Raw genomic sequence first — 23851 nt, 5'->3', positions numbered from 1 at the left:
ACATTCCGGAAGAGGGCGTCAGATCTCATTATGGATGGTTGTGAGCCACCATGTGGTTGCTGGGATTTGACTCAGGACCTTTGGAAGAGCAGTCAGCGCTCTTACCGGCTGAGCCATCTCACCAGCCCATACAGTTGCCTTCTTGAAGAGACGCGCAGGCACAGCACTAACACAGGACCCTCCTCCTGCTAGCTCCACCCCCTTCTAGAGGCCTGCATGCCTGCTATTGGTTCCTCTGCCCGCCGTCGGTTGCCGTGGAGACTCGGCGCTGCGGCCCTGCGCTCATGGCGCTGTACCATCTCTTCTCTCACCCAATCGAGCGCGCTTACCGCGCGGGGCTCTGCTCCAAGGCCGCGCTCTTCCTGCTGTTGACCACCGCGCTCACCTACATCCCCCCGCTGCTGGTGGCCTTCCGGAGCCACGGTGAGCCTGCCCGGGCCTGGAGGGCCACACGGCGCGGCCGGCGGGCCCAGGCCGGCAATCCTAACCTGGCTCCCCCCAACCCGCCTTGTCTCCCGCAGGGTTTTGGCTGAAGCGGAGCAGCTACGAGGAGCAGCCGAACGTGCGCTTCCAGCACCAAGTGCTGCTCGTGGCTCTCCTGGGGCCGGAGCCTGAAGCCTTCCTCGCCTGGAGCACGTTCCCCACCTTCAACCGGCTGCAGGGGGCTCACCTGCGCGTCCCGCTCGTGTCGGTGCGTGGTTCCCGCCCGGATCCTGGGGGTGATAGGATGGAGTGAGATCCCAGTTTGGGTCATTTGACCGGGTGTGAGAGCAGAGTCTCGTGTATCCCAGGCTTGCCTTAAACTATATAGCCAAAGTCGTCTTTCAACAACTGATACTCGGCCTTCACCTTCCCAGTGCCGGGGATTCGCTATGCAACGCCCTGCTGGGGTATATGGGGTGCTGGGAATCAAACCCAAGGCTTTGTGCTTGCATGCAAGGACTTAACCACTGAGCCACTCTCAGTCCCACAGCTTGGATCTTAAGGAGCCACGAGGGTTGGAAACAAAAGTCCCTTTGGCCTGCGCATGCTTAACTTTCTAGATAGTTTTATTCAGTTTCTCCAGGTTTCCCTAGAAAGGCAGCCGTGCAGGCACTGTGTTTGCCGGACAACAAGAGTCCAGAGCCTGTTTCTGGTGCTGGTCATTTTCTGAATGGAAAGGTGGCTGAAGAAAAAACCCCTTTGAGGGCTTGTAGGCGGAGTTCTGTACACCCCAGTACGCTGCTGAGTTTGAACATCACCAAGCTGTAAAGACAGAAAGTACCAGTGTTTTTATGCAGACTTGATGCGGGGTAGGGCGGGGCAAGCGGTGATTGGTTGAATTCTCAGGTCCTGCTCTAGCCAAGCCACGCCTGTCTGGGTTAGGCTTCTCAACTCTTTGCCACACTGCAGCTGTCTCCTGTGTAAGGGAAACATTTTACTGGCTGCAGTTTAGTGTTTACTTTCGCATAAATCAAGTGCTTCCTTACGGTCATCCCTTGCCGTTCATATAATGACATGGGCAGAGTGATGACTTTAACTAGGTGTTTGTTAGTAAATATTTTGTTTCTAACCTCCACCTGAGGCAGGATTGCCCCCCCCCTTCCCTGACCTATACAGCAAGCTCAGGGCTATTCAGTCTCAAAAGCGTAGCGCTGGCATGTAAAGTCAAAAGACAACTTGGAGGGGTCAGTTCCCTCCTGTCACTGTCCCGGGAATCCAGCTTGGATTCCCAGGGTTGGCTGCAGGAGTCTTTACCTGCTGAGCTATCTCATTACCCATCCTTGATTTTTTTTTTTTTTAATTTGCTCCAATCGTTTTACTATTAAAATTAGTAAGTGAATAAACAAAGCTTTAACTAAATCCTACAGCTTTTTTATTCTTTTTGAGATGGGTTATTGCTATGTTGCCTGCCCAAGCTGTAAGCCCAGTTCAGCCAGCTACGAAGCTGGGACTACAGACGTGAGGCCCAGACTTAAGTCATGCACGTCTGAATGCCAGTGGAAGCGTTTTGTTGAAATTTCATGCACTTAGAGAAAACAAAGCAAGCAAGTAAAGTAATTGTTAACTGCAAGGAAATAAGCCACGAGAAGACGCTAGGAAGGATGCGCAGTCAAGGTTGCGAACCGGACTTGCGTAGTAGTCTTAGTTACGACATGAAAGGCTGACTAAGCAAAATGCGCACCTAGGGAAACTGAAGGGATGAGAGAGGGGGAGGTGCGATGGGGCCTGGTGGGAGTGGGAGGGGAGCGCAGGCTCCAGCTTCCCCCGTGGAATGTCAGTAGAGGATTCTCATGAAAGAGGTGGAGACTCGGCAAATCTTATTTAAACATCTGGAAAGCGTTTCTTTCTATTTGTTAGAACAGGGTTTCTCTGTGTAGCGCTGGCTGTCAAATAACTTGCTCTGTTGACCAGGTTGGCCTCGAACTCAGAGATTTGTCAACCTCTCCCTCCCCTCTGCTACTACCGCCAGCCACCCAGCCTGGGGAGGGCTTCTAACACACTCTCATTAGGTAACTAATGCAAAAGTTTTTGCTTTGGAAGTTTTGTTTTGTTTTAACATCATTGCACTCTTTTATTCTTCAGATGGTCAAGACTCTTCCCCCAGGCCACCAACACATACCCTTTTAGTTTCTTGAGACTGCATGTCATGTCATCCAGGATGGCTTGGTTTTGTAGCCTAGGATGACCTTAAAGACTTTGTGTTTCGGTCTTCCAGCCTGTGCCTGCTCAGCGCTGAGACTGCAGTTGTGAGCCACCACGCCTGCTTTTACTATTTATGTACTTACCTTGCTGCTTTGCTTATTTTATTCTCTGTGTGTGGGTACTTTGCCTACATGCACATATATGTATACTATGTGATGCCTGGTGCCTCGGATCCCCTGGAACTGGAGTTATAGACAGTTGTAAACTGCCCTATGGGCCCTGGGAATTAAACCAGGATCCTCTAGAGGAACCGCCAGTGCTCTGAACTGCTAAGCCAGCTCTCCAGCTCCATTTATTAATTTATTTATCCCTAAGACAGGGCTTTGTAATGAAGTCCAGCTATGGGCCAGGTTGCCCATATGGATCTGGTGATCCTTCTCTTACTAACTACGAAGATTACAAGCAAGGCCGGCCACACCTGGCCCCATTTTTATTCTCAAGCCTCTAATGCAATAGAGCCTTCCTAGTGCTTCCATCCTTTAACACAGTTCCTTATGCTGTCGTGACCACAACTAAAAAATTATTTCATTGCTACTTCATAACTGTAATTTTGCTACTTTTATGAATTGTAATGTAACTGATATGCAGCCTCTGTGAAAGGGTCCTTCAGCTCCCCACCTCCCCAAAGAACTTGAGATCCATAGGTTGAGAAACTCCGCTCTAAGGCCTCTAGAGAAGAGTGATTGGGTGAGGGGCCAGGGTAGAGGTGGACCTGCCCTTCCCTGTGTACTCACTCACTGAGCTTCTTAAGATCCACACTTCATGTGTTTTCTTTCCAAAGGTGAAAACAAACAAAACCTATCGCTTCTCGGCCTTTTGGCTAAGATCAAATGTAAAAAACAAACAAACAAAAACCTTAAACAAAATTAGCTCTAGTTTTGCTGGGTGGTGGTGGCGCACTCCTTTAATCCCAGCACTTGGGAGGTAGAGGCAGGCAGATTTCTGAGTTCAAGGCCAGCCTGGTCTACAAAGTGAGTTCCAGGACAGCCAGGGCTACACAGAGAAACCCTGTCTCGAAAAAAAACAAAACAAAACAAACAAACAAACAAAAATTAGTTCTAGTTTTACTTTAAGACAGTTTTTTATTTGTTTGTTTGTTTTTAGTTGGCTGATTGGTTGCTATTTATCTTTGAGACAGGGTCTCTCTACATAGTCCAGACCAAACTCCAACTCACTATGCAAGCCTCGGCTGGCTTCAAACTGGCTGTCCTCTTGCCACCACCTCCCAAGCATTGGGTTGGCTGGCAAGTGCCACCACACCTGGCAAACATAGTGTGTTTATGTGTGGGATTTTGGTGGAAGGTGTTCTCCTTATTTTTTCCTCTTTACATTCCCATTGTTCTCATATACACTTCTGGACATTTGAGTCTAAGAAGTAACGGAAAGTTGAGGTATTCGCCAAAGCAAGAATAAACATTAGGCTGCCCTTTTGTCCCTCTTAACTTACTCATTCGCTACCACTGCGGGGTAGCTTAGCAGGCTGCAGTCAGCTGCTTATCTCTGGAACCAGAAGCCACTCCCTTCAGAGGGCTGCTCATCTTCTTCCTCTGCTCCTGGTAGGTGGTTCCCCTTTCAAATTTAAGAAGCTGCAAACTAGTTATCCTTAATCCTGGATAGATGTGCTGTGTTTCCTTTCATTTCTTTTTGTTTCCAACGGTGGGGCCCTACCCGACAGCCTGAAACGTGCCAGGCAAGCACTCTACCTCTAAGCAACAGCCTGGATAATCACACAGCTTGGCCCTAGCTAGGATGTTGTTCAGGGTAGAATGCTGTCTAGAATGTGTGAACCTCTAAGGTCAATCCCTATTGTACTTGAGAGTGTGTGTGTGTGTGTGTGTGTGTGTGTGTGTGTGTGTGTGTATATGTAGACTCTTGTGTGCACGTGTACACACACACACACACACATATACATATATACACACATAGCATACACACACTCCAAACTTGGTGGGCTAAAGTATGACAGTCATCATGAGTTTAAGGCTAGCCTGGGCTACACAGTGAGTTACGATTTCAGTAGGGCTAAAGTGAGAACCTGCCTTAAAAGAAGTAAAACAAAACTCCTTTTCCTAAATGTATCCTTTAGAACAATCTTCAAAACTTAATTTATTAGCTTTATTAGCTGGGTGTGGTGGCGTACGCCTTTAATCCCAGCACTCGGGAGGCAGAGGCAGGCGGATTTCTGAGTTTGAGGCCAGCCTGGTCTACAGAGTGAGTTCCAGGACAGCCAGGGCTACACAGAGAAACCTTGTCTCGAAAAAAACCACCAAAAAACAAACAAAAAAACTTAATTTATTATTTTTTGTGTGTATGAGCATTTTATTTTGCCTGTATATATGGCTGTGTACCACGTGAATGCAGTGCACATGGAGGCTAAAAGAAGAAGGTGTGCGATCCCTGGAACCGGAGTTGATGGAAGGTTGTAGGCCATCATGTGTGTGCTGGGAATCAAATCTTGGTCCTCCGGAAGAGCAGCTAGTGTTAATCACTGGTACTGGAGGGACGGCTCAGTGGTTTTAGTGCTTCATTCAGTTCCCAGTAGCCATCCCAGGCAGGGAACAGCCACCTGTAATTCCAGGTTCGGGTGATCTCGTGCACTCTGTTGGCCTCTGTAGGAATCAACACACGTGTAAACACATAGACAGATGGATGTACACATACACAGAAACAATAAAAGATTTTTTTAATGAATTGATGACTCAATACCACAAAAAAAGCGAGAGAGAGAGAGCGAGAGAGAGAGAGAGAAGACACTGTATAAAAAGGGCTGGAGAGATGGCTCAGTGGTTAAGAGCACTGACTGCTCTTCCAAAGGTCCTGAGTTCACTTCCCAGCAACCACAAAGTGGCTCACAACCATCTGTAATGGGATCTGATGCCCTCTTCTGGGGTGTCTGATGACAGCTACAATGTACTCATCGTGTGTGTGTGTGTGTGTGTGTGTGTGTGTGTGCGCGTGTGTGTGTAAGAAAGAAAGGAAAGAAAAGAAAAAAATCTGGACTGTCAATAAGCAAAACAAAATCCAAAAAAAACATAGATATAAAAACACAGGTAAATATATTAAATGATAGTCACGTTGGAAAACAGTTTAGCAAGTCTTCAAAAGTTAAACTTTTTTTTTTTTTTTTTTTTTTTGGTTTTTCGAGACAGGGTTTCTCTGTGTAGCCCTGGCTGTCCTGGAACTCAGTCTGTAGACCAGGCTGGCCTTGAACTCACAAATCCGCCTATCTCTGCCTCCCAGGTGCTGGGATTAAAGGCGAGCGCCACCACGCCCGGCTTAAAAAGTTAAACTTTTGAAGTACCTTATAACCCAACATTTAATAGATAACTAAAATCTACCCATATATATAAAATTTATATGTGCATGCATGTGCGTGTGAAGTGTGTAGTATATGCACACATATGCATACAGGTGTGCACGTGCACAGTGACCAGAGGAAGATGCTGGGTGTCCTGCTGTATCACTCTCTACCTTACTCCCCTGAGACAGGGTGTTTGTTTAGTTTTTTAAGATTTATTTATTTTATTTTATGTAATTTAGTACACTATCGCTGTTGCTGTCTTCAGATCTCATTACAGATGGTTGTGAGCCACCATATGCTTGCTGGGACTTGAACTCAGGACCTCTGGAAAAGCAGTGCTCTTAACGGCTGAGCCATCTCTCCAGCCTCTGAGACAGGGATTCTTTCTGAACCTAGATAAAGGCAGTGGTCAGAAAACCCTGAGATCCTCTGAACTTGTGGCCCTTCTGTCCCAGCTTCATTAATAGCTGTCATTACAGGCACATACCACTGTGCCTTGCTGGACACCTTCACATGGTATGTATTTTAGTATCATCGTCGTCGTCGTCATTATTATTGTTTTTAGACAGTCCTATATAGCCCCCGACTGCCTTGGACTTCTGGTTCTCTGCCTCTACTTCCTGTATGCTGTATTCTCTGCCTCTACTTCCTGTATGCCGGGATTCAAAGCACTGACCACCACACTTGGTTTAAATGGTGCTAAGGATTGAACCCAGAGCTTCATGCATGCTTATCAAATACCCTAGCATCTAATCAAAATCTCTAGCCCGCTGGTTATCATTTTTTCAAAGAGTAGATTTTTATGATATGTAAAATGTGTCTCCACAGGAGAGTAGTGTGTGATACAAGCAATGGTAGTAAAAATTCCTGTTGACTTACTATGTCTTATCTATGTTCCCCTATCTACTTGTACACACAAGAAGTTCTTTATTGTCAAGTAGCATATTTAAAGTCCTTTCTACAGTATTTGGCCTGTGACAAACAGCAAATATTAGCTACTAATTTTGAAAACATCATATAACTTTATTTAATCTCACAGTGACCCTGTGAGGTGAATTGAGAGAACACTGTCCACCATTTTACATATGAAGCTATAGACTCACCGAAGGACTCATTTGCTCTGGGTTTTATGTCAACAGTGTCTAGCTGGGCATAGCGGTGCATGGCTGTACCATCTGCTCCTCACAGAGCTGAGACAGGACGATCACAAGCTCAACAAGTAAGCCTAGATATCAAAATATAACAATACACAATCGAAAAAATGTGTATTTATTTTATATGCTTAATCATAGTCCATGAAATACTTTTATTTTAGCTCTGAATATATAGACCCAGCCTGGCTTCACCATGTCTGGGAAACTGTCCAAGGAGTCAAGGAAGCCATGGTTTTTAGGCCAAGGTTTGACCAACACGGGGAAGTGGCTTTAATGTTGCTAATTTTGGAAAATGCTACAAAGTCACAGACAGCCTTGCTTCTGCTCTGGTCAGCTCACCTATATCAGTGTCTCCAAGATCCCCCCCATGTTGTTGGGGTTTTTTTGTTTGTTTATTTGTTTGTTTTAATGGGTTTTGTTTTGGTTTGGTTTGGTTTGGTTTGGTTTGGTTTGGTTTGGTTTGGTTTTGGCTTTTTAAGACAGGGTTTCTCTGTATAGCCCTGGCTGTCCTGGAACTCACTTTGTAGACCAGGCTGGCCTTGAACTCAGAAATCCGCCTGCCTCTGCCTCCCAAGTGCTGGCATTAAAGGCGTGCGCCACGACGCCCAGCTTGTTTTAAGGTTTTACAGTCTAGTTTTTATTATTTGTAAGTGGCCTTCTCAGTGACATGGCTCTGTTAAGGATACAGGGCTGGAGATTAGAGATGGATGTCACAGTCTATAGAGAGGCCATGTGTCTAAGCACTCATTTTCCCATCTCTACCTCTGAGGTATGTCTTGCTGTCCTTGGCACCTGACAGTCACTGGTGGCCTGCTTTATTTAGTTCTCATTACCCTTCTGTGTGCCAACATCCAAAGAGCCATCATGGCAGGATGTGGTTACAAGTCCAGAATCTCTGAGGAACTACAGTTCTAGTCCACCCAGGACTTTGTAGCAAAACACAATCTGAAAACAACAGCAAAGGGCTGGTTGACGAGGGTTTGTAAACCTCAGCCCCAAGGAGAAGAGGGCATCGGATCTCCTAGAGCTGGAGTCACCGATGGTTGTGAGCCATGCAGTGGGTGCTGGGAGCTGAACCTGAGTGTCTGCGAGAGCATCCAGAGCTCGTAACCATGGGGCCATCATCCTAACTGCAACTAAACAAAAAAAAAAAAAAAAAAAAGAAAGGTAATAACCCAGTAATGACAAGAATACAGTGAGGTGGACAGTGGTATACACTTGAACATTCACATTGGAAATTACAGAGAAAAAACGCAAGGGATAAAGCAGGAACCAAACAAAACCCCAACAAGCCACGAGACACTGTAGACGCCCTGGGAAACAGTTTTAAGTCATGACATTCTGGCCACAGTGGGACTCCTTAGGTCAGCAGCCACCCTGGCTGAGAATGTAGTTTAGTGGTATAGCCCCAGCCTAGCAAACACAAGACCCCAGGTTCAAGCCTCACTAACAGGAAAATTAACAGTAGCTCTTGCTGGCTATCAGTCACCATCTCAGCTACAACCCCACCTTCATCTTCGCAATGATCTTGAGATGCCGAGAGTTGTGTCCCCATTTGCCTCTTGGTCCCTGTTCCCTTCAGCTAACTTCAGCTTATGAGCCTCGCCTGAGGGCTGGTTGCTCCCTGCTAGAGTGAAAAAGAACCACTACTGCTGTGGCCCAGATAAGGGCTGCACGAAAACCATCAAGTCGGGTATTTTTTTCCATTTTCCTTCAGGCTTCCTGGTTCCCCTCTATATGACCTTCCTCCGAGCTCTGAGGTGTGGAGGGCTCTAGGATGGACTGAGATAAGATATGCGCTAGGAGGGGAATCAGGAATGCTGACTATGCAGTATTGTCTTCAACAGAGCAGTTATATACCTGGTTCCCATTGGGAACTCTGGGACTGGGTGATCTCTGCTATCTGTAGGGCCAGGCCACACCCGGATTCCCCAGACCATTAAGTTTATCCCAGGCTCTTCCTCCCTAGACTCTGCAGCATTGTTTCTGATCAACAGACCCTATCTTTTTTGTTTGTTTGTTTTGTTTTGTTTTTGTTTTTCCAGACTAGGTTTCTCTGTATAGCCCTTGCTGTCCTGGAACTGACTCTGTAGACCAAGCACTTCTTGCTTTTGGGTTTTGGTTTTCAGCACCCACATGTGGCGACTCACAGCCATCTGTAACTCCAGTTCCAGGGAATCCAACGCCCTTTTCTGACCTCCATGAAATTGTTTTCTTTCTTTCTTTTCTGTTTTTGTTTGTTTTGTCTTGGTTTTTTTTTTTTTTTTAGATATTTAGTTTTATTTATTATATGTGTATGGGTGCTTTTAAAAGTCACAGAGGGGGTTGGAGAGATAGCTCAGTGGTTAAGAGCACTGACTGCTCTTCTGAAGGTCATGAGTTCAAATCCCAGTAACCACATGGTGGCTCAAAACCATCCATAATGAGATCTCATGCCCTCTTCTGGTGTGTCTGATGACAGCTTCAGCAAGTGAGTGGGCCGGAGTGAGAAGAAAAAGTGTCTGAAGACAGCTACAGTGTACTTACTTACATATAATAAATAAATAAATCTTTTAAAAAAAAGTCACAGAATGAGCTCTTTAGCTGATTCAGCAGACAAAGATATTGGCCACCAAGCCTGACAACTACCCTTCAACCCCAGAATCCACATGGGAGGAGAGGACTATCTCCTGTAAGCTGTCTTATGACCGCCACTCATGGGCCATACACACATAGACACACACAAATAAGTAAATAAATGTCTTTTTTAAGTTCCAAAATATACATATTTTCATACAAATGAAGTGATGTGATTTACAAATTTTCTTAGTCAGGTATCAGAAACTGAGCTAGAACTAGTGTTGAGGTGTTAGCTCTCTGAATGTCTCCTTTTTTTTTTTTTTAAGACATTGTATTCAGTTTGTGTGTGTGGGTGTTTTACCTGCATGTATGTCCATGCACCGTAAGTGTGCAGTGTACTCAGAAGCCAGGATGGATCTCTGGGACTGGAGTTAGAGGTAGTTTTGAGCCACCACGTGATTGCTGGACATTAAATTTGAGTCCTCTGGAAGAGCAGCCAGTGCTTTTAACAGCTGAGCCATCTCTCCAGCCCACCGTCCACCGGCTCACTCTGGAACTATTATCACAGTTTGTATAGTCACCGGGTTTGAACTCATCCGACCTCCTTAGACTCGTGCGGGAACACTTGGTCTCCAGTTGGTGGCGCTATTCGGAAAGGTTGTGGAACATTTAAAGATGAAGCCTTGCTGGAGGAAGTATGTCATTGTTAGCTAGCTTTGACTCATGTGTATGAAAGGAGCCTCCTCCTTTTTCTCCTCCTCTTCCTCCCCTCCTCCTCCTCAGCCGTCTCACTGTCCAGGTGACCTGCTGTCACCCACACTTGGCACACAGACCCTTGCTTAGCCTGGATCGCCCTCCACCCATTCCCCCGCTTATACTGTCAGGGTGCCAGCAAGTTAGATCATCCCAAACACTTGCCGTCAAAGTCTCAGTTAATTTCCACCCTCTCCACCTTAGCCTGCTTCAGTTCTCTGTGTCGCTTGAGAGTTACCTGGTGCTGTCCTGTGTTTATTTGTCACTCTTGCGGCAGAATACTACCTTTGTACAGAATGATGCTTTCTGCCCTCGTCTTTGGTTTTGTTTTGTTTTGGGGTGGGGGGTGGGGTGGATGTCAAGATATGTGTTCCTTTGAGGTTATTTATTTATGTATTTATTTCATTTTAGGATTTGGAAATATTTTTGTTTGTGTTATTTTTGTTTTGGATTTTTGTTTGAGATAAAGTCTTACTATGTAGCCCTCACTTGCCTGGAACTTACTATGTAGACCAGGCTAACCTCAAACTCTGCCCAAATAATATATATATTATTTGGCCCTATTGTTGTTGTTATTTTATTGGTTTAAGATTAGTTCTAGTATTTTGATTTATGTGTGTTGTGCATATATTTCTATGTGTATGTACACCTATGTGGATATGTGTACACTTAAGTTTCTGTGGGGAGCAGGGCACTGGGATTCCCTGGACCTAGAGCTTCAGCTGGTTGTAAGGCAGCCATTGTGAGTACTGAGAACCGAACTCTGGTCCCCTGGAAGTGCAGCACACAGTGCTCTTAACCGATGAACGAGCTCTCCACCTCCTGTAAGACTAAAACAGGAGTGATATACTACTAACTTTCAGGTTACGGTTACTGTTTGCAGAAAAGACCCTGAAGAATAAGTTCCTGTGCACATTAAGGTTCCTGTTTGTCCTGTGCAAGTTAATGTTTCTATGCATAACTAAAAATAAGTTCCTGGCCAGGCAGTGATGGCGCACGCCTGTAATCCCAACCCTCGGGAGGCAGAGGCAGGCGAATTTCTGAGTTCGAGGCCAGCCTGGTCTACAAAGTGAGTTCCAGGACAGCCAGGGCTACACAGAGAAACCCTGTCTCGAAAAAACAAACAAACAAACAAACAAACAACAACAACAATAATAATAATTTGCTGTTTCTTAGATCTGATGTAAATTGTAAAGCATGCTTTTCGCCCTACATTAAGTGTGTGACCTCATTTGCATGATGAGTCTATCCTTGCCTTACTCCCTTTCACTGTTTATTTGATTGATTAGTTCGTTGGTTGATTTTTTTTTTCCCCCGAGACGGGGGTTTCTCTGTATAGCCTTGGCTGTCCTAGAACTCCCTCTGTAGGCCAGGCTGGCCTTGAACTCAGAGATCTGCCTGCCTCTGCTTGCTGATTGCTAGGATTGAGGGCAAGTGACACCCTATCCCATCCCCTTCTCCACTCATATTTTTCTGAGACTGTATAACAGCCAATACCCTGCCTCTCACACTTTATCACTCAAATAAAAGAGACCTCAAGAGGCCAAAAGGGGTGGCTTTCCAAAACCCCAGCTTAGGGAGAAGCAGTTGGTCACAGGTGCATCCCAAAATACAGCTTGCTTTACTCAATGGTGGCCTTGTTTTTCTTCTTGAAAGTCTCAGGTAACATCCCCTCATTATTAGTTTTTTAAGATGGTGTAGTATAGCCCAGGCTGGCCTCAAACTTGGAATGTAGCTGAGGATGACGTAAACTCTTGGTCCTTCTGTCTCCTCCTTCCGTGCCCAGTTCTTTTTTTTTTTTTTTTTTTTTTTTTTTTTTTTTGAGACAGGGTTTCACTCTGTAGTCTGGGCAGGCCTTGTATTCTACGTAGCCTAGGCTGGCCCCGATTTTGTAATGTTCCTTCTGCCTCGGCTGCCTCCTAAGTGTTGAGATTTTGGTGTGCCCCACCATTCTTGGCTACTGTCTGTCTGTTTGCTTTATTTTTATTTTTTAATCTTTTTTTCTTTTATCTGAACAGTTTAGTTAATACTAAAAGAAATTTAAGGTAAAAACACCTAATCTCCACTTGATTAGTCAAAAAGCTGAAACACCACAGTAAAATACCCAGTCTTAAATTCTGACTTCCTGTATCTAGATTTTTCTCTTCTGTACTGTGGATAGCACTTGATCTGTCTGAGGCTTGATGCAAATTGTAAAAGTCGAGTGAGTGAAATGATTTCCTCTCCCTATCACATCCCTTTGGAGGGGTCCCTATCCTCCTAGCAAGTCTCTCCTGGCCCCTCCCCTCTTGTAAACAGAGAATTGTTTATTCGACTTTATTTTCCTGATGGCCCAAAGGTCCAGAAGGTAGTTGTGGTAGTCTGAATATAAATGGTTCCTGCAGGCCCATAGGAAGTAGCACTGTTAGGGGGTGTGGCCTTATTGGAGCGGGTGTGGCCTCACTGGAGGAAGTGTGTCCCGTGGAGGGTGGGCTTTGAGATCTCAGAAACTCAAGCCAGACCCAGAGTTTCATCTCTTTCTGCTGCCTGACGATCTGGACATAGAACCCTCCAGCACCAGGTCTGATTGCATGCTGCCATGCTTTCCACCATGATAATGGACTAAACCACTGAACAGCAGTGGCCATGTTGCCTCTTCACAGCAACAGAGCAGTCTTCCTAACAGCAACGGACGCTAAATCACAGAAGGCCAGGCAGCCACTTTCCCATCCCATTCATACTAACTGATACATAAGTGGCTCTGTGACTCTATCAGCCACCCTGCTAACAGAGTTCCCTCCTCCCCCAGAAAGCTGATAATCAAGGACAAGGAGAGAAGTAGCCAGTGGAGGAAGGACAGTAGATGACAAGGAGCCTAAGACAAGGACATTGCTGTCTCGAAGGAAAGAAATCACTTAAAGGCTCCAAAGGCACCTAGCTTGGCTCCAACCTTGCTCATTTGAGAAACAAAAACTCTTGGTTGCAGAGAGGTGTATATGGGAGGGCAATGTGAATGAGCTTAGCATAGAGGCATTGATGTGTGTCAAGGCCTGGCGGAGGGGTCACATTTCAGTTCCGTCCCTCCTGCTGACCACTGTCAGGTCACTGTGTCACAGCTGAGACTGTGGGGACCACCTACTGATCTACTTTTAACCGCCCACATACGATTTATGGGCTGTGACTTTTCTTATGCCCTTCTCTGATTTTTGTCAAATATTTGTGGTCTTGGTATCTTGTTGATCTTAGTTTCCTTTTTGTATTTTATTGATTGATGCTTCGACACGAGTAATGAGACAGATAGTCCAACCAACCAACCTTAAGTATCTGAAGCAAAGTCACTCGAGATTTAGGATGTGCAAATAGGGGCTACACATAACGGCTCAGTGGTTAAGAGCACTGGCTGATCTTGCTTCTGCAGAGGACCTGAGTGTAGTTTCCAGCACCCACATGATAGCTCACAGCCATCTGCAACAACACTTTCAGGGCCTCTTCCAGAACCCTTCTGACCTCTGTGTATAGCAGGCATGCATTCAGTGCACAGACATATGTGCATGCAAACATTTATACACATAAAAATAAATCTTAACAAAATGTATAAATAGAGCTTGGTGGATTGAATAGCACTTGCTTGGTAAACACATGATGATTAGAGTTAGACTTTGGGGGGTTTTTTCTATTTTTTTTTTTTTTAAGGTTTACTTATTTATTTTGTGTGCGTGCTCCATCTGCATGTACACCTGTGTGCCAGAAGAGGGCATCAGATCCCATCACAGATGGTAGTGAGCCACCTTGTGGTTGCTGGGAATTGAACTCTGGGACCTCTTAATGGCCGAGCCAGCTCTCCAGCCCTGCTCTTTCCATTTGGACAGACTGACTTGGAGATGGAGCTAGCACACAGTGGTCAGCTCTAGTCTAGTGTGTAAGAGACCCTAGCCAATCCCTAGCTCCCTAAACAAAGAACAACAGGAATAAGAGCAAGGAGGGAGAGGAAAAAGAAACTCCTCTCTAGGGGCTGGAGACAGGGCTCAAATCTGTCCTTACAGAGGACCCAAAGTTTTCACCTTCCTCAGGCAGCTCATAGTCACCTATACCTTGAGCCCCAGGGCATCTAACAGCGTCTTCTGGCTTGCATAGTCCCCACCCACCCACCCACCCACCCACACATATAACTAAAATAAATAACTGATTTTGTTTGGTTTTTTTGGGGGGGTTGTATGTAGGTGTTTGGTTTTGTTTGTTTGTTTTTATTTATTTCATGTATGTGAGTACAATGTAGCTCTCTTCAGACACACCAGAAGAGGGCATCGGATCCCATTACAGATGGTTGTGAGCCACCATGTGGTTGCTGGGAATTGGACTCAGGACCTCCAGAAGAGCAGTCAGTGGTCTTAACCACTGAGACGTCTCTCTAGCCCTTCTTTTTCTTTTTCTTTTCTTTCTTTCTTTTTGTTGTTGTTGTTTGTTTGTTGGTTGGTTGGTTGGTTGGTTTTTGGTTTTCCAAGACAGGGTTTCTCTGTATAGCACTGGCTCACTTTGTAGACCAGGCTGGCCTTGAACTCAGATCTGCTTGTCTCTGCCTCCCAAATGCTGGGATTAAAGATGTGTGTGCCACCACTGTCCAGCTATAACAATTCTCTAAGAAAGTAAATCTCTTCTTTTGTAGTCCAGAGAAGAAGACCGGAACCAGGATGGAAAAATGGATGTGCTGTACTTTAAACTTGAACTTCCCCTGCAACCCACAGAGCATGTCCTCGGTGTGCAGCTAATCCTGACCTTCTCCTACCAACTGCACGTGAGTCTGTCCTCACATATATGTCTGCATGTCAGAAGAGGGCACCAGATCTCATTATAGATGGATGTGAGCCACCATGTGGTTGCTGGGAATTGAACTCAGGACCTCTGCAAGAGCAGTCAGTGCTCTTAACCTCTGAGTCATCTCTCCTTCTCCTCCTCCTTCTCCCTAGGGAGAGCCACACTGCAGATGGCTCTTCTATGGAAAGTGACTAGGAACTTAACATAGACAAATTGAGTATTCAAAGTAATAGGCCTTTCTGGGCAGAAAGTTCCTGAGTGGGCTAACACACTCATGCCGGGCCTATCATCTTCAGCTGCTGACAAGTGAGTTGTGGACCCCCAGGCTCTTCAGACCTGACAATGTCATCATCTCTCTCCCTAATGATTTTAGAGGATGTCAACATTCGAGATGCAGAGCATGGCCTTTCTCCAGTCCTCCTTTGCTGTCCCTGGGTCACAGTTATATGTGAATGGCGACCTGAGGCTGCAACAGAAGCAGCCACTGAGCTACCGTGGCCTGGACATCAGATACAACGTAAGGATGCCCTTGTAGTCCAGCACCTTCAGGCCTAGGCTTATCACAGCCTTCAAAGGACAAGAAATTTAAGCTTAGAAATATAGCATTTAGTTCTTCTTATGTGTACGAGTGTTCTGCCTGAATGGATGTTGGGCACCATAAATGTGCAGTGCTGGACCCAAGCCCACGTCCTTAGAAGAGTAGTCAGTGCTCTAAACCACTAAACCATCTCTCCAGCCCCATCATGAATTTTCTTTCTTTCTTTCTTCCTTCCTTCCTTTCTTCCTTCCTTTCTTTCTTTCTTTCTTTCTTTCTTTCTTTCTTTCTTTCTTTCTTTTTATAAAGATTTATTTATTATATACACAGCATATATAGTTCTGCATATATATCTGCATGTCAGAAGAGGGCACCAGATCTCATTATAGATGGATGTGAGCTATCATGTGGTTGCTGGGAATTGAACTCAGGACCTCTGCAAGAGCAGTCAGTGCTCTTAACCTTTGAGTGATCTCTCCAGCCCAAATTCTTAATGTAGGAAGGGAGTTGGAGGGCTGGCTCAATGGTTGAGAGCACTAGCTGTTCTTCCAGAGGACCCAGGTCTGATTTCCAGCATTGAGGTAGCAGCCTACAACTGCTTGTAGTTCCACTTCCAATGGCTCCATCATCCTCTTCTGGCCTCCTCAGGCACTGTGCACAGATGGTGCACAGAAACACATATAGACAAAACACACATACACATAAAAAATAATAATTTTTTTTTTTTTTTTTTTTTTTTGGTTTTTCGAGACAGGGTTTCTCTGTATAGCCCTGGCTGTCCTGGAACTCACTCTGTAGACCAGGCTGGCCTCGAACTCAGAAATCCGCCTGCCTCTGCCTCCCGAGTGCTGGGATTAAAGGCGTGCGCCACCACGCCCGGCGATAAAAATAATAATTTTTTAAAGGTTTATTTATTTATTTTATGTATATGAGTACACTGTAGTTGTCTTCAGACACCCCAGAAGAGGGCGTAGTTGCTGAGAATTGAACTCAGGGCCTTTGGAAGAGCAGTCCATGATTTTAACAACTGAACCATCAATCTAGCCCCTAATTTTTTTTGTAGAAGTAAAAAAGGCACACCTTGGTTTATACCCGGAGAGAGAGGGGAAGCATTCTTACTAAAGAACCAAACTGTCTATTGCTTTCAGGTACACACATTCCAAATGTATTCTGTGTTAATTTTTGTCGCTGTTTGTTTGTCTTGTTTTGTTTCTTTAAAACTGTAGCCCTGGCTGTCCAGGAACTTGCCCTGTAGACCAGGCTGGCCTCAGACTCAGGCAGGGATACACCTGCCCTGTTGGGATTAAAGGCATTCATCATCACCAGGCCAACTTCTGCTAGTTTATTGCTTGCTGTGACCATTCCTGACAGAATAACCTGAAAGGGGAAAGATCTATTTTGCTCACAGTTTCCTCCCTGTGGGAGGGAGGGGAATAAAGAGCTCCTCATGCTGTGTCCTGAAGGAAGGAGAGTGAAGCAGCTTGGGACCAGAGCAAGATGCAGCCTGGAAGGACAGGTTCCCGTGCCTTGCTTCCTCCAACCAGATCCCACCTTCCACAGCTTCACACCCCCTTAGCATCCCCCCAACCATCCAATATCTGCTCACATTTTGAACCCATCAGTGGGTCAAACCACTGATCAGCTCTGAGCCCTCCCTTCCTAAAGTTCTCTGGAGATGCCCTGTACCCAGCGGTGTGCTCTACTAACTCTCCTGAGTGTTGCTCAAGCCAGGCAATGACAGTCAATATTGACTGTCACACCTTCCAAGTGATCTCATAAAATGCCTATGTAAATATATTTTTAAAAAATACTAGTCACCATTCATTGAACAGGTGACATATGCCAGCCCAGAGTGAAAGAGTTTGCCAGTGGGTGTGGTGGCATGCCTGTCTTGGCAGCCCCTGCTTGGGAAACCGAGGCAGGAAGATGACTTGAAGCCAGGAAGTGAAGGCTAGCCTGACTAACTGAGCAACACCCCATCTCAAACAGAAATAAGAAGGCGCCTTGCTCCTGTGTCACGCTTTTCAGTCATGTCCATGTAAATGAGCAACGCCTAGTCTCAAACAGAAATGAAAAGGAGGTTTATAAATGTCACGTTTTTCAACCAGGACAGTGACTACCTGAGGCACCGGCTGGCTCGGGGCCCAGCATTGTTTGTTTGAGAGCCCCATGGCCATGGCACATGCCAACAGGACCAGGGGTGGAGGGAATGTGCGGACAACCACATGGTTAGCATAGCCTGTTTTCCTAGAACAGGAATTGGAGAGAAACTGCTGTTTTTACATAAAAGCCAACATGGACACATGGCAGGGGTGGGGTGTGTGTGTGTGAGGGGCCATCTCCCGTGCTTTCCTCATGCCCTTAACCCCACAAGGCAGTCTCTCTCTCTCTCTCTCTCTCTCCCTCTCCTCTGTGCGTGTGTGTGAGAGAGACAGACACAGAAACCGGGCATGGTGGCGCACACCTTTAATCCCAGCACTTGGAAGAGACAGACAGGTGAAACCTGTGGTAGATGGACATTGGCCCTTATTTCTATCTATATAAAAGGTAAACTTGAGAGCAAAATGATTTAAATTACTACAGAGAGTTTACTCATCCTCGAAGAAATGGTTGCTGAAACAGGGCTGGTGAGATGTTCGGTTCCCAGCATCCACACCAGATTGCTCACAACCACCTGTAATTCTTAACTCCAGGGGCATCCGATGCCTCTGGCATCCATGGGCATGCGTGCTCACATGTACGTGTTTATCCCTACCCTCTGACACGCTCACATACACACATAACTGTGATCAATAAAAATAAAGCACTATAAAAGTGATTACTGAATCAGGGCTGGGTCTCTGGGTCAGGGTGGCCTCCAGGACTGAGCCTGGGTGAGCGGCTGGGTGGGGGAAGGAGCAGAGTGCTCACAGCTGTCCTCCTGCCCCGCCCCAGGTGTCCGTGATCAATGGGACAAGTCCTTTTGCCCAGGACTACGACCTCACCCACATTGTTGCCGCCTATCAGGAAAGAAATGGTGAGTTGTGGACCCCGATAATTGAGTTATCTCTCATAATATACCTGTAAAAGAAGTCAGGGACAACTTCCTGTCCTCACTTCCCAGACAGCGGCGGATGGTGTGTAGGCTGGTAGAAGAGAGGCGCCCGCAGATCTGACTGTTCCCTAAAGGAGCAGCCTTAGGCTTGAGTCAGTACACCAGGCTGGCTGGCGGTCTGACATTTTCCCTAAAGGCATCACAACTGTTTCTGGCAGCAAGGCATTCTAGATGATAGACACAGATGTTTCACAAGTGGTGGAAGGGGAGGTTGCAATTCCAGTATTTCTTCTTAATTTTATGCAGTACAATAGCAGCAATAAGCTAGCAATACAATTCCTGAAACTAAATCTGACAACTGCTGGCCTGAAAATCAATTCTTTCCCTCTTTATTTCATTCACTCTTTGTCTGTATATAAATAGTTTCATACAACCTTCATTCTCTTCATTCTCATACATTGTTCATTAAGCCTGATGACATGAGTTCTATCCCTGGGATTCACATGGTAGAGGGAGAGAGCTGGTACGCCTACACACACACACACACACAAACACAAGCACACAATAAATCTTAAAAACAGAGAAGAAACACTTTGGGATCTGTATTCAAAAATATTTTGGGCTAATGACTGTTTGTGTTGCAGTTACCACTGTCCTCAGTGACCCCAACCCGATCTGGCTGGTGGGCAGAGCCGCTGAAGCTCCGTTCGTGATCCATGCTGTCATCCGCTATCCCACGGAAGTCATTTCATATCCTTTCTGTTAGCTGCCCCGTGGTCGCTCATTTCCACTAAGAAAGGAGAGCTTCTTTAGCTACCCCAAGTAGGAACAGATGTGGGCCTCACAAGATAGGAAATTGCTGCAGCCCAACACAAATGACTGCCGTTCCCACAGCAAAGAAAAATCAATTTCCTGTGCCTATTTCTTTCTAAGCAATTCTTCTGAGGCAGAATTAACCATATTTATATCTTAATAATCTCTGGTCATCCATTTTATCTGAAGAGTATTTGAAATATTCTTTCTATTTCCCATCTGACCTGAGCTCCGGGGTAACGGCGTCTTACGTGTAGCTGTTGCCTCCTTCCGGGTAACGGCGTCTTACGTGTGTAGTCTCCTTAGCGCCTTGTACTTACCAGCCAGGGTTCTGGGAGATGATCAAGTTCGCCTGGATCCAGTATGTCAGCATCCTGCTGATCTTCCTCTGGGTGTTTGAAAGAATCAAAATCTTCGTGTTTCAGAACCAAGTAGTGACCTCTATCCCTGTAGCCGTGCCCCAGGGAGAGATACGGAAAGAGCACTTATCCTGAGAAGATACCCCGTCAGGAGCCCGAGGGACCGCGGCTACCTCATTCCTGTCTTCTGAGACCTGCCATCTTACAACATTTCTGCGAAGAGCCCACCGGACACTTTCAGGCCTGCATGTTTCACTTCAGAGACAACGGTTTTTCCAGGGCTGGACTGCACAAAATCCACGCCTTCAAAGCACCGAGGGAACCCACAAACACTAGTTTGTGGAAAGGTCTCAGGGTGGCCGGAGGCTGTGATTTTCGTTTTGTTTTGTTTTGTTTCTGGTTTTGCTTTGCTTTGCTTTGCTTTGGCCTTGAATTTCAGGGAGACAATTACTGTGAGTTCATACATCTTTGAAAGAGCCCCACCTCCGGTCAAGCGAAGAGTCTTTTGAGCTGGGACGCCCTGCGCACTCCTATCTCCTATCATAAGCTAGCCGCTTTCTTAGCCTCCCCAGGGGCTCTCACAAGAAACACGCAAGCCCCGAGTACATTCTACTCCTAGGTATCTACACAGTGCCCATTCAGAACTTTGATTTCCAGAACTGAAGCCTCTTAACTGGAGACCGAAAGGGGGCAGGCCAGGACCTAAATACAAGCGGCTCAGAACCGCGTGCTTGCTGGCGGGTAACTTAAGGGCAGGAGGACCAGACACCTGCCCTCAGGCTAATAGGTGGGGGTCTGTCATCAGCTCAGCTGAACGGCCCTCTGTTCCTGGTGCGGCTGGCTCTGTGCCCTGTTTCTTGCCCTCTGTCTGTGCCCCTGGGATGGCGGCTGGAGTCAGAAGCGCCTGCTTCATTCAGTCCGTCCGCCTACCCCCTCCCTGCACCAGGGGAGGATGGTGGGCTTCTAACAACTGGTTCTTTCTCCCTGGCTCTCACCCAACAGCCTGGCCACTCCTCCTTGATGGCCTTCCCCCTTTCTGAAAGGATGTGGGTGACAGAGGGGTTGTTGTTGGCATTGGCTTCCACTGCCTGACAACCGCAGGGTTTATTTGGAGGCTGAGCTGAAAACTCAGTTGTTTTGCAGTTCCCTTGATTAAGGAACAGAGTACTTAACAGAGGGGAGGCTCTGGGGGAAGGCATGAGGAGGGTGAGGAAAGAGGCTGAGCAGAGCATCTAAGCCAGCCTGGCCATTAAAGGAGTGACAAGAAGCCTAGCCAGATAGCCCTGTAATCTATAGAGGTATGTATCTACAAAGACATCTACTCTGCATCCAAAACTGTTATTTGGCCCCGTTCCTTCCCCTAGCAAGTGTGCTCTCCTAAAAAACTCTGCCACATCATTAGCCCTGCCCTGAAAGGACTTCCCTACCCCATCCCCCATGCCTCCAGGTCTAACCACAAACACTCCTCACCACGTGCCTCAGTTTACCTTGGAGACATCCTTCTGTCAGGCTGAGCAAAGTAAGAATTTTGAAAATAAAGCTATTTTGAGTATTCAGGGAGAAAAACTCTCTGGTACTAGTTTCTCCGACTTAACACAGCTGATTATGTGCCTGAGTGGGGTTTTTTTTTTTTTCTGAAGATATACATGAAAAAAATGGTCTCTGATTTCAATTTCAAAAAGGTTATGAGATGTGGCTCAGTTGGAAGAGCGCTTGCCTGGCACACTTGGAGCCCTGTGTTCCATCCCCAGCTACACATAAACCTTTATGGTGGTGCAAGCCTATAACCCCGGTGCATTGTGGGTGGAGGCAGGAGCAGAGAAATTCAGGATCATCCTTGAGTTAGAGCCCAGCCGGGGACACTTGAGACCCTATCTCAATAAAATAAGGAAATGGGGTTGGGGCATGATCAGAAGTATATTGTATGGAAAAAAGATAGCAAGACACAGAAAGATGACCAAAGATACTTTGCATTAAATTAAACTATCCTGTGCAAAAATTGTACTGAGAACTCAATGATGTTTTATAACTTTCTAATTAAAATATTCCAAAAGAACGTTTCCCTTGGCTTCTGAACGGCAGGGACCCTGGGTGTGTGTGGGGTGGTGACGGTGGAGAATAGGGAGAGAAGAGCTTCCCCGTGGTTCTGACTGACTGACTTTAATAGCCGTCCTCTGCCAGTGCCCTGCCTAAAGACGCTGGCGCTTTTGTTAGGTCTTTGGCAAAAGTCCCCTAGTAACAGAAGATTTTTTTTCATTGGAATCCATATGGCAAGTGGGAGGCTCAGGCTGGAAACTTACAACTGTGTTTGGTGAGTATCAGCTTTTCAGATCAGATGTTGGGTGGTTCTAAGCCTACTTGGCACAGAATGGCAAAAGGAAAAATAGTGGAAATATATACAGAATTGCAGCTGAGCTCTAACCCAGAGTCTGAGTTGATTACTCATCCCGGGAAGGTGGATGGGGAAAGGTCTGATTTTGTCACTTGATCCGTTCAGATTCTGTTTGAGTGAGGTGAGGCCTGGGTCCCCCCTACTCTGTTCATTTCTCCCCCCCCCCCCCCACTTCTTCACATTCATGCATTTCAAAGTAAGTTTTGTACATTTTTGGCCAGGTAAATTCTAAAAGTGTCTCCTGGAGAAAATATGTAAATCTCACGAGCCTCGATTAAACTTATTTAATGTTATGGAAACAGGGTCTTGGAATGTAACCCAGGGTGGTCTTACACTTCAGGTAATCCTTCTGCCTCAGTTTCTCAAGTGCTGGAATTAATTACAGGAATGATTCACCAAACCTGACTTTAAATTTTTGTTTTACTTTTCAAAACAGGGTTTCTCTGTAGCCCTGGTTGTCCTGGCACTCACTCTGTAGACCAGGCTGACCTCGAACTCAGAGACCCACTTTCACATCCCGTGTGCTGGAATTAAAGGCCTGTGCTGCTACCACCCAGCTCTGAAGAAAGTAACCGCCATCTAACTTTACCCAGAAGTTAGTAGACAGCATTCTCTTAGAATGCAGCTATTTATTTATTTATTTGTTTATTTATTTTTGTGCTCATTGTAGCTTCCCCGCCCCCTGTGGTAAATACCACTTCTTTGAAAGTTATATATAAATCTTCATTGTTGGTTTATTTCCTTAAGATAGATTCAGAAAGAAGTTACTAGCTCAGAAAACTCATGGTCATGGTTAAGGATCCTAATTTTATCTTGCCAAGCCGCAAGCCCGGAAAGGCTCCCAGAAGGGACTTGAACCCCCACCACGGATTTACAAATCTCCCACAAAGCCCTGCCTTCTGCATATGCTTGGGCTCTGCCCTATTACTTGTTAAGAGGAGAAATCTCTTTTCTGCGATGTGTCCAGTGTTTATCTGGACCTGCACCTCTGGGTAGAGGCGTGTACCCGAAGGGGATGGCAGCTGCAAAAACTACCTGTTCCCTCGGCCCCTCCCGACTCCGCTGTTGTTTAGGAGGCATCCTGGTCCCCCTGGCATCAAGGTGTCTGTTTGGATAGTTGCAAAGATGCCACCCTCAGAGGAGGGGGCAAGATAAAGATTCAATTTCCTGCACAAGGGCCTTTTGTCCTCTGGAAGCTTCTTCCCTCGGGACAGATATTTTCGGTCCATTAGTGGGGCCGAGCGGTGGCTCTGCCAGCAGGCTTGATGATCCATCCACCCCACCCCGTGGGGGGCGGTCAGTGTTCCGGGAGCCCACCTGTGTCCTCCACCTTCCTGCCCTCGCCCCCCTCCCCCGCCCCCGGGCGTGGCCCACCACGGTCACGCCTGGGAAGGATAGAGGAGCCCTAGGCCAACTGGCTGCCTCCTTGCTCCGATCCCGCCCTGGCTCCCGCCGGCGGCCCCAGGCAAAGAGCC

General features: G+C 46.4%; 1 protein-coding gene and 1 long non-coding RNA gene across 6 annotated transcripts; one reads left to right on the top strand and one right to left on the bottom strand.

Moving 5' to 3' along the window:
• The first annotated feature begins 237 nt into the window (after positions 1-237).
• Tmem231 (transmembrane protein 231) lies at positions 238-22044 on the top strand. Of its 4 annotated transcripts, XM_011248362.3 has the most exons (9): positions 241-423; positions 522-691; positions 6252-6502; positions 7126-7205; positions 15095-15223; positions 15617-15760; positions 18713-18794; positions 19457-19562; positions 19942-22040. In XM_011248362.3, the coding sequence occupies exons 4-9, from the start codon at positions 7149-7151 to the stop codon at positions 20117-20119; spliced, it is 696 nt and encodes a 231-aa protein (XP_011246664.1). In that variant the 5' UTR covers positions 241-423; positions 522-691; positions 6252-6502; positions 7126-7148; the 3' UTR covers positions 20120-22040. The 4 variants fall into 4 exon arrangements, with proteins under 4 accessions (NP_001344277.1, NP_001028493.1, XP_011246664.1 ...); NM_001357348.1 differs by lacking the exon at positions 6252-6502 and having other exon boundaries at positions 238-423; positions 19942-22044; XM_011248363.3 differs by lacking the exon at positions 7126-7205.
• On the bottom strand, positions 4990-19945 carry Gm36531. 2 transcript variants are annotated; one of them, XR_388035.3, is made up of 4 exons: positions 19850-19945; positions 18839-19039; positions 7090-7211; positions 4990-5294 (listed from the first exon to the last, which is right to left on the bottom strand). It is a non-coding gene; the product is annotated as a predicted gene, 36531 (long non-coding RNA). The 2 variants fall into 2 exon arrangements; XR_879201.2 differs by lacking the exon at positions 18839-19039.
• Positions 22045-23851: the final 1807 nt, after the last annotated feature.

Source organism: Mus musculus, chromosome 8 (assembly GCF_000001635.26).
Source record: "Mus musculus strain C57BL/6J chromosome 8, GRCm38.p6 C57BL/6J".
In the NCBI taxonomy this organism is placed as follows: domain Eukaryota; kingdom Metazoa; phylum Chordata; class Mammalia; order Rodentia; family Muridae; genus Mus; species Mus musculus.
This window is presented reverse-complemented; position numbering and strand designations above follow the sequence as displayed.

Excerpts from the sequence above, each read along its gene's own strand:
- Tmem231 (NM_001033321.2), top strand. The coding sequence starts at position 285 with ATGGCGCTGTACCATCTCTTCTCTCACCCAATCGAGCGCGCTTACCGC. Across the intron at positions 15,224-15,616 it reads CCTTCTCCTACCAACTGCAC|AGGATGTCAACATTCGAGAT; the intron begins GTGAGTCTGTCC and ends TAATGATTTTAG. Across the intron at positions 18,795-19,456 it reads CGCCTATCAGGAAAGAAATG|TTACCACTGTCCTCAGTGAC; the intron begins GTGAGTTGTGGA and ends TTTGTGTTGCAG.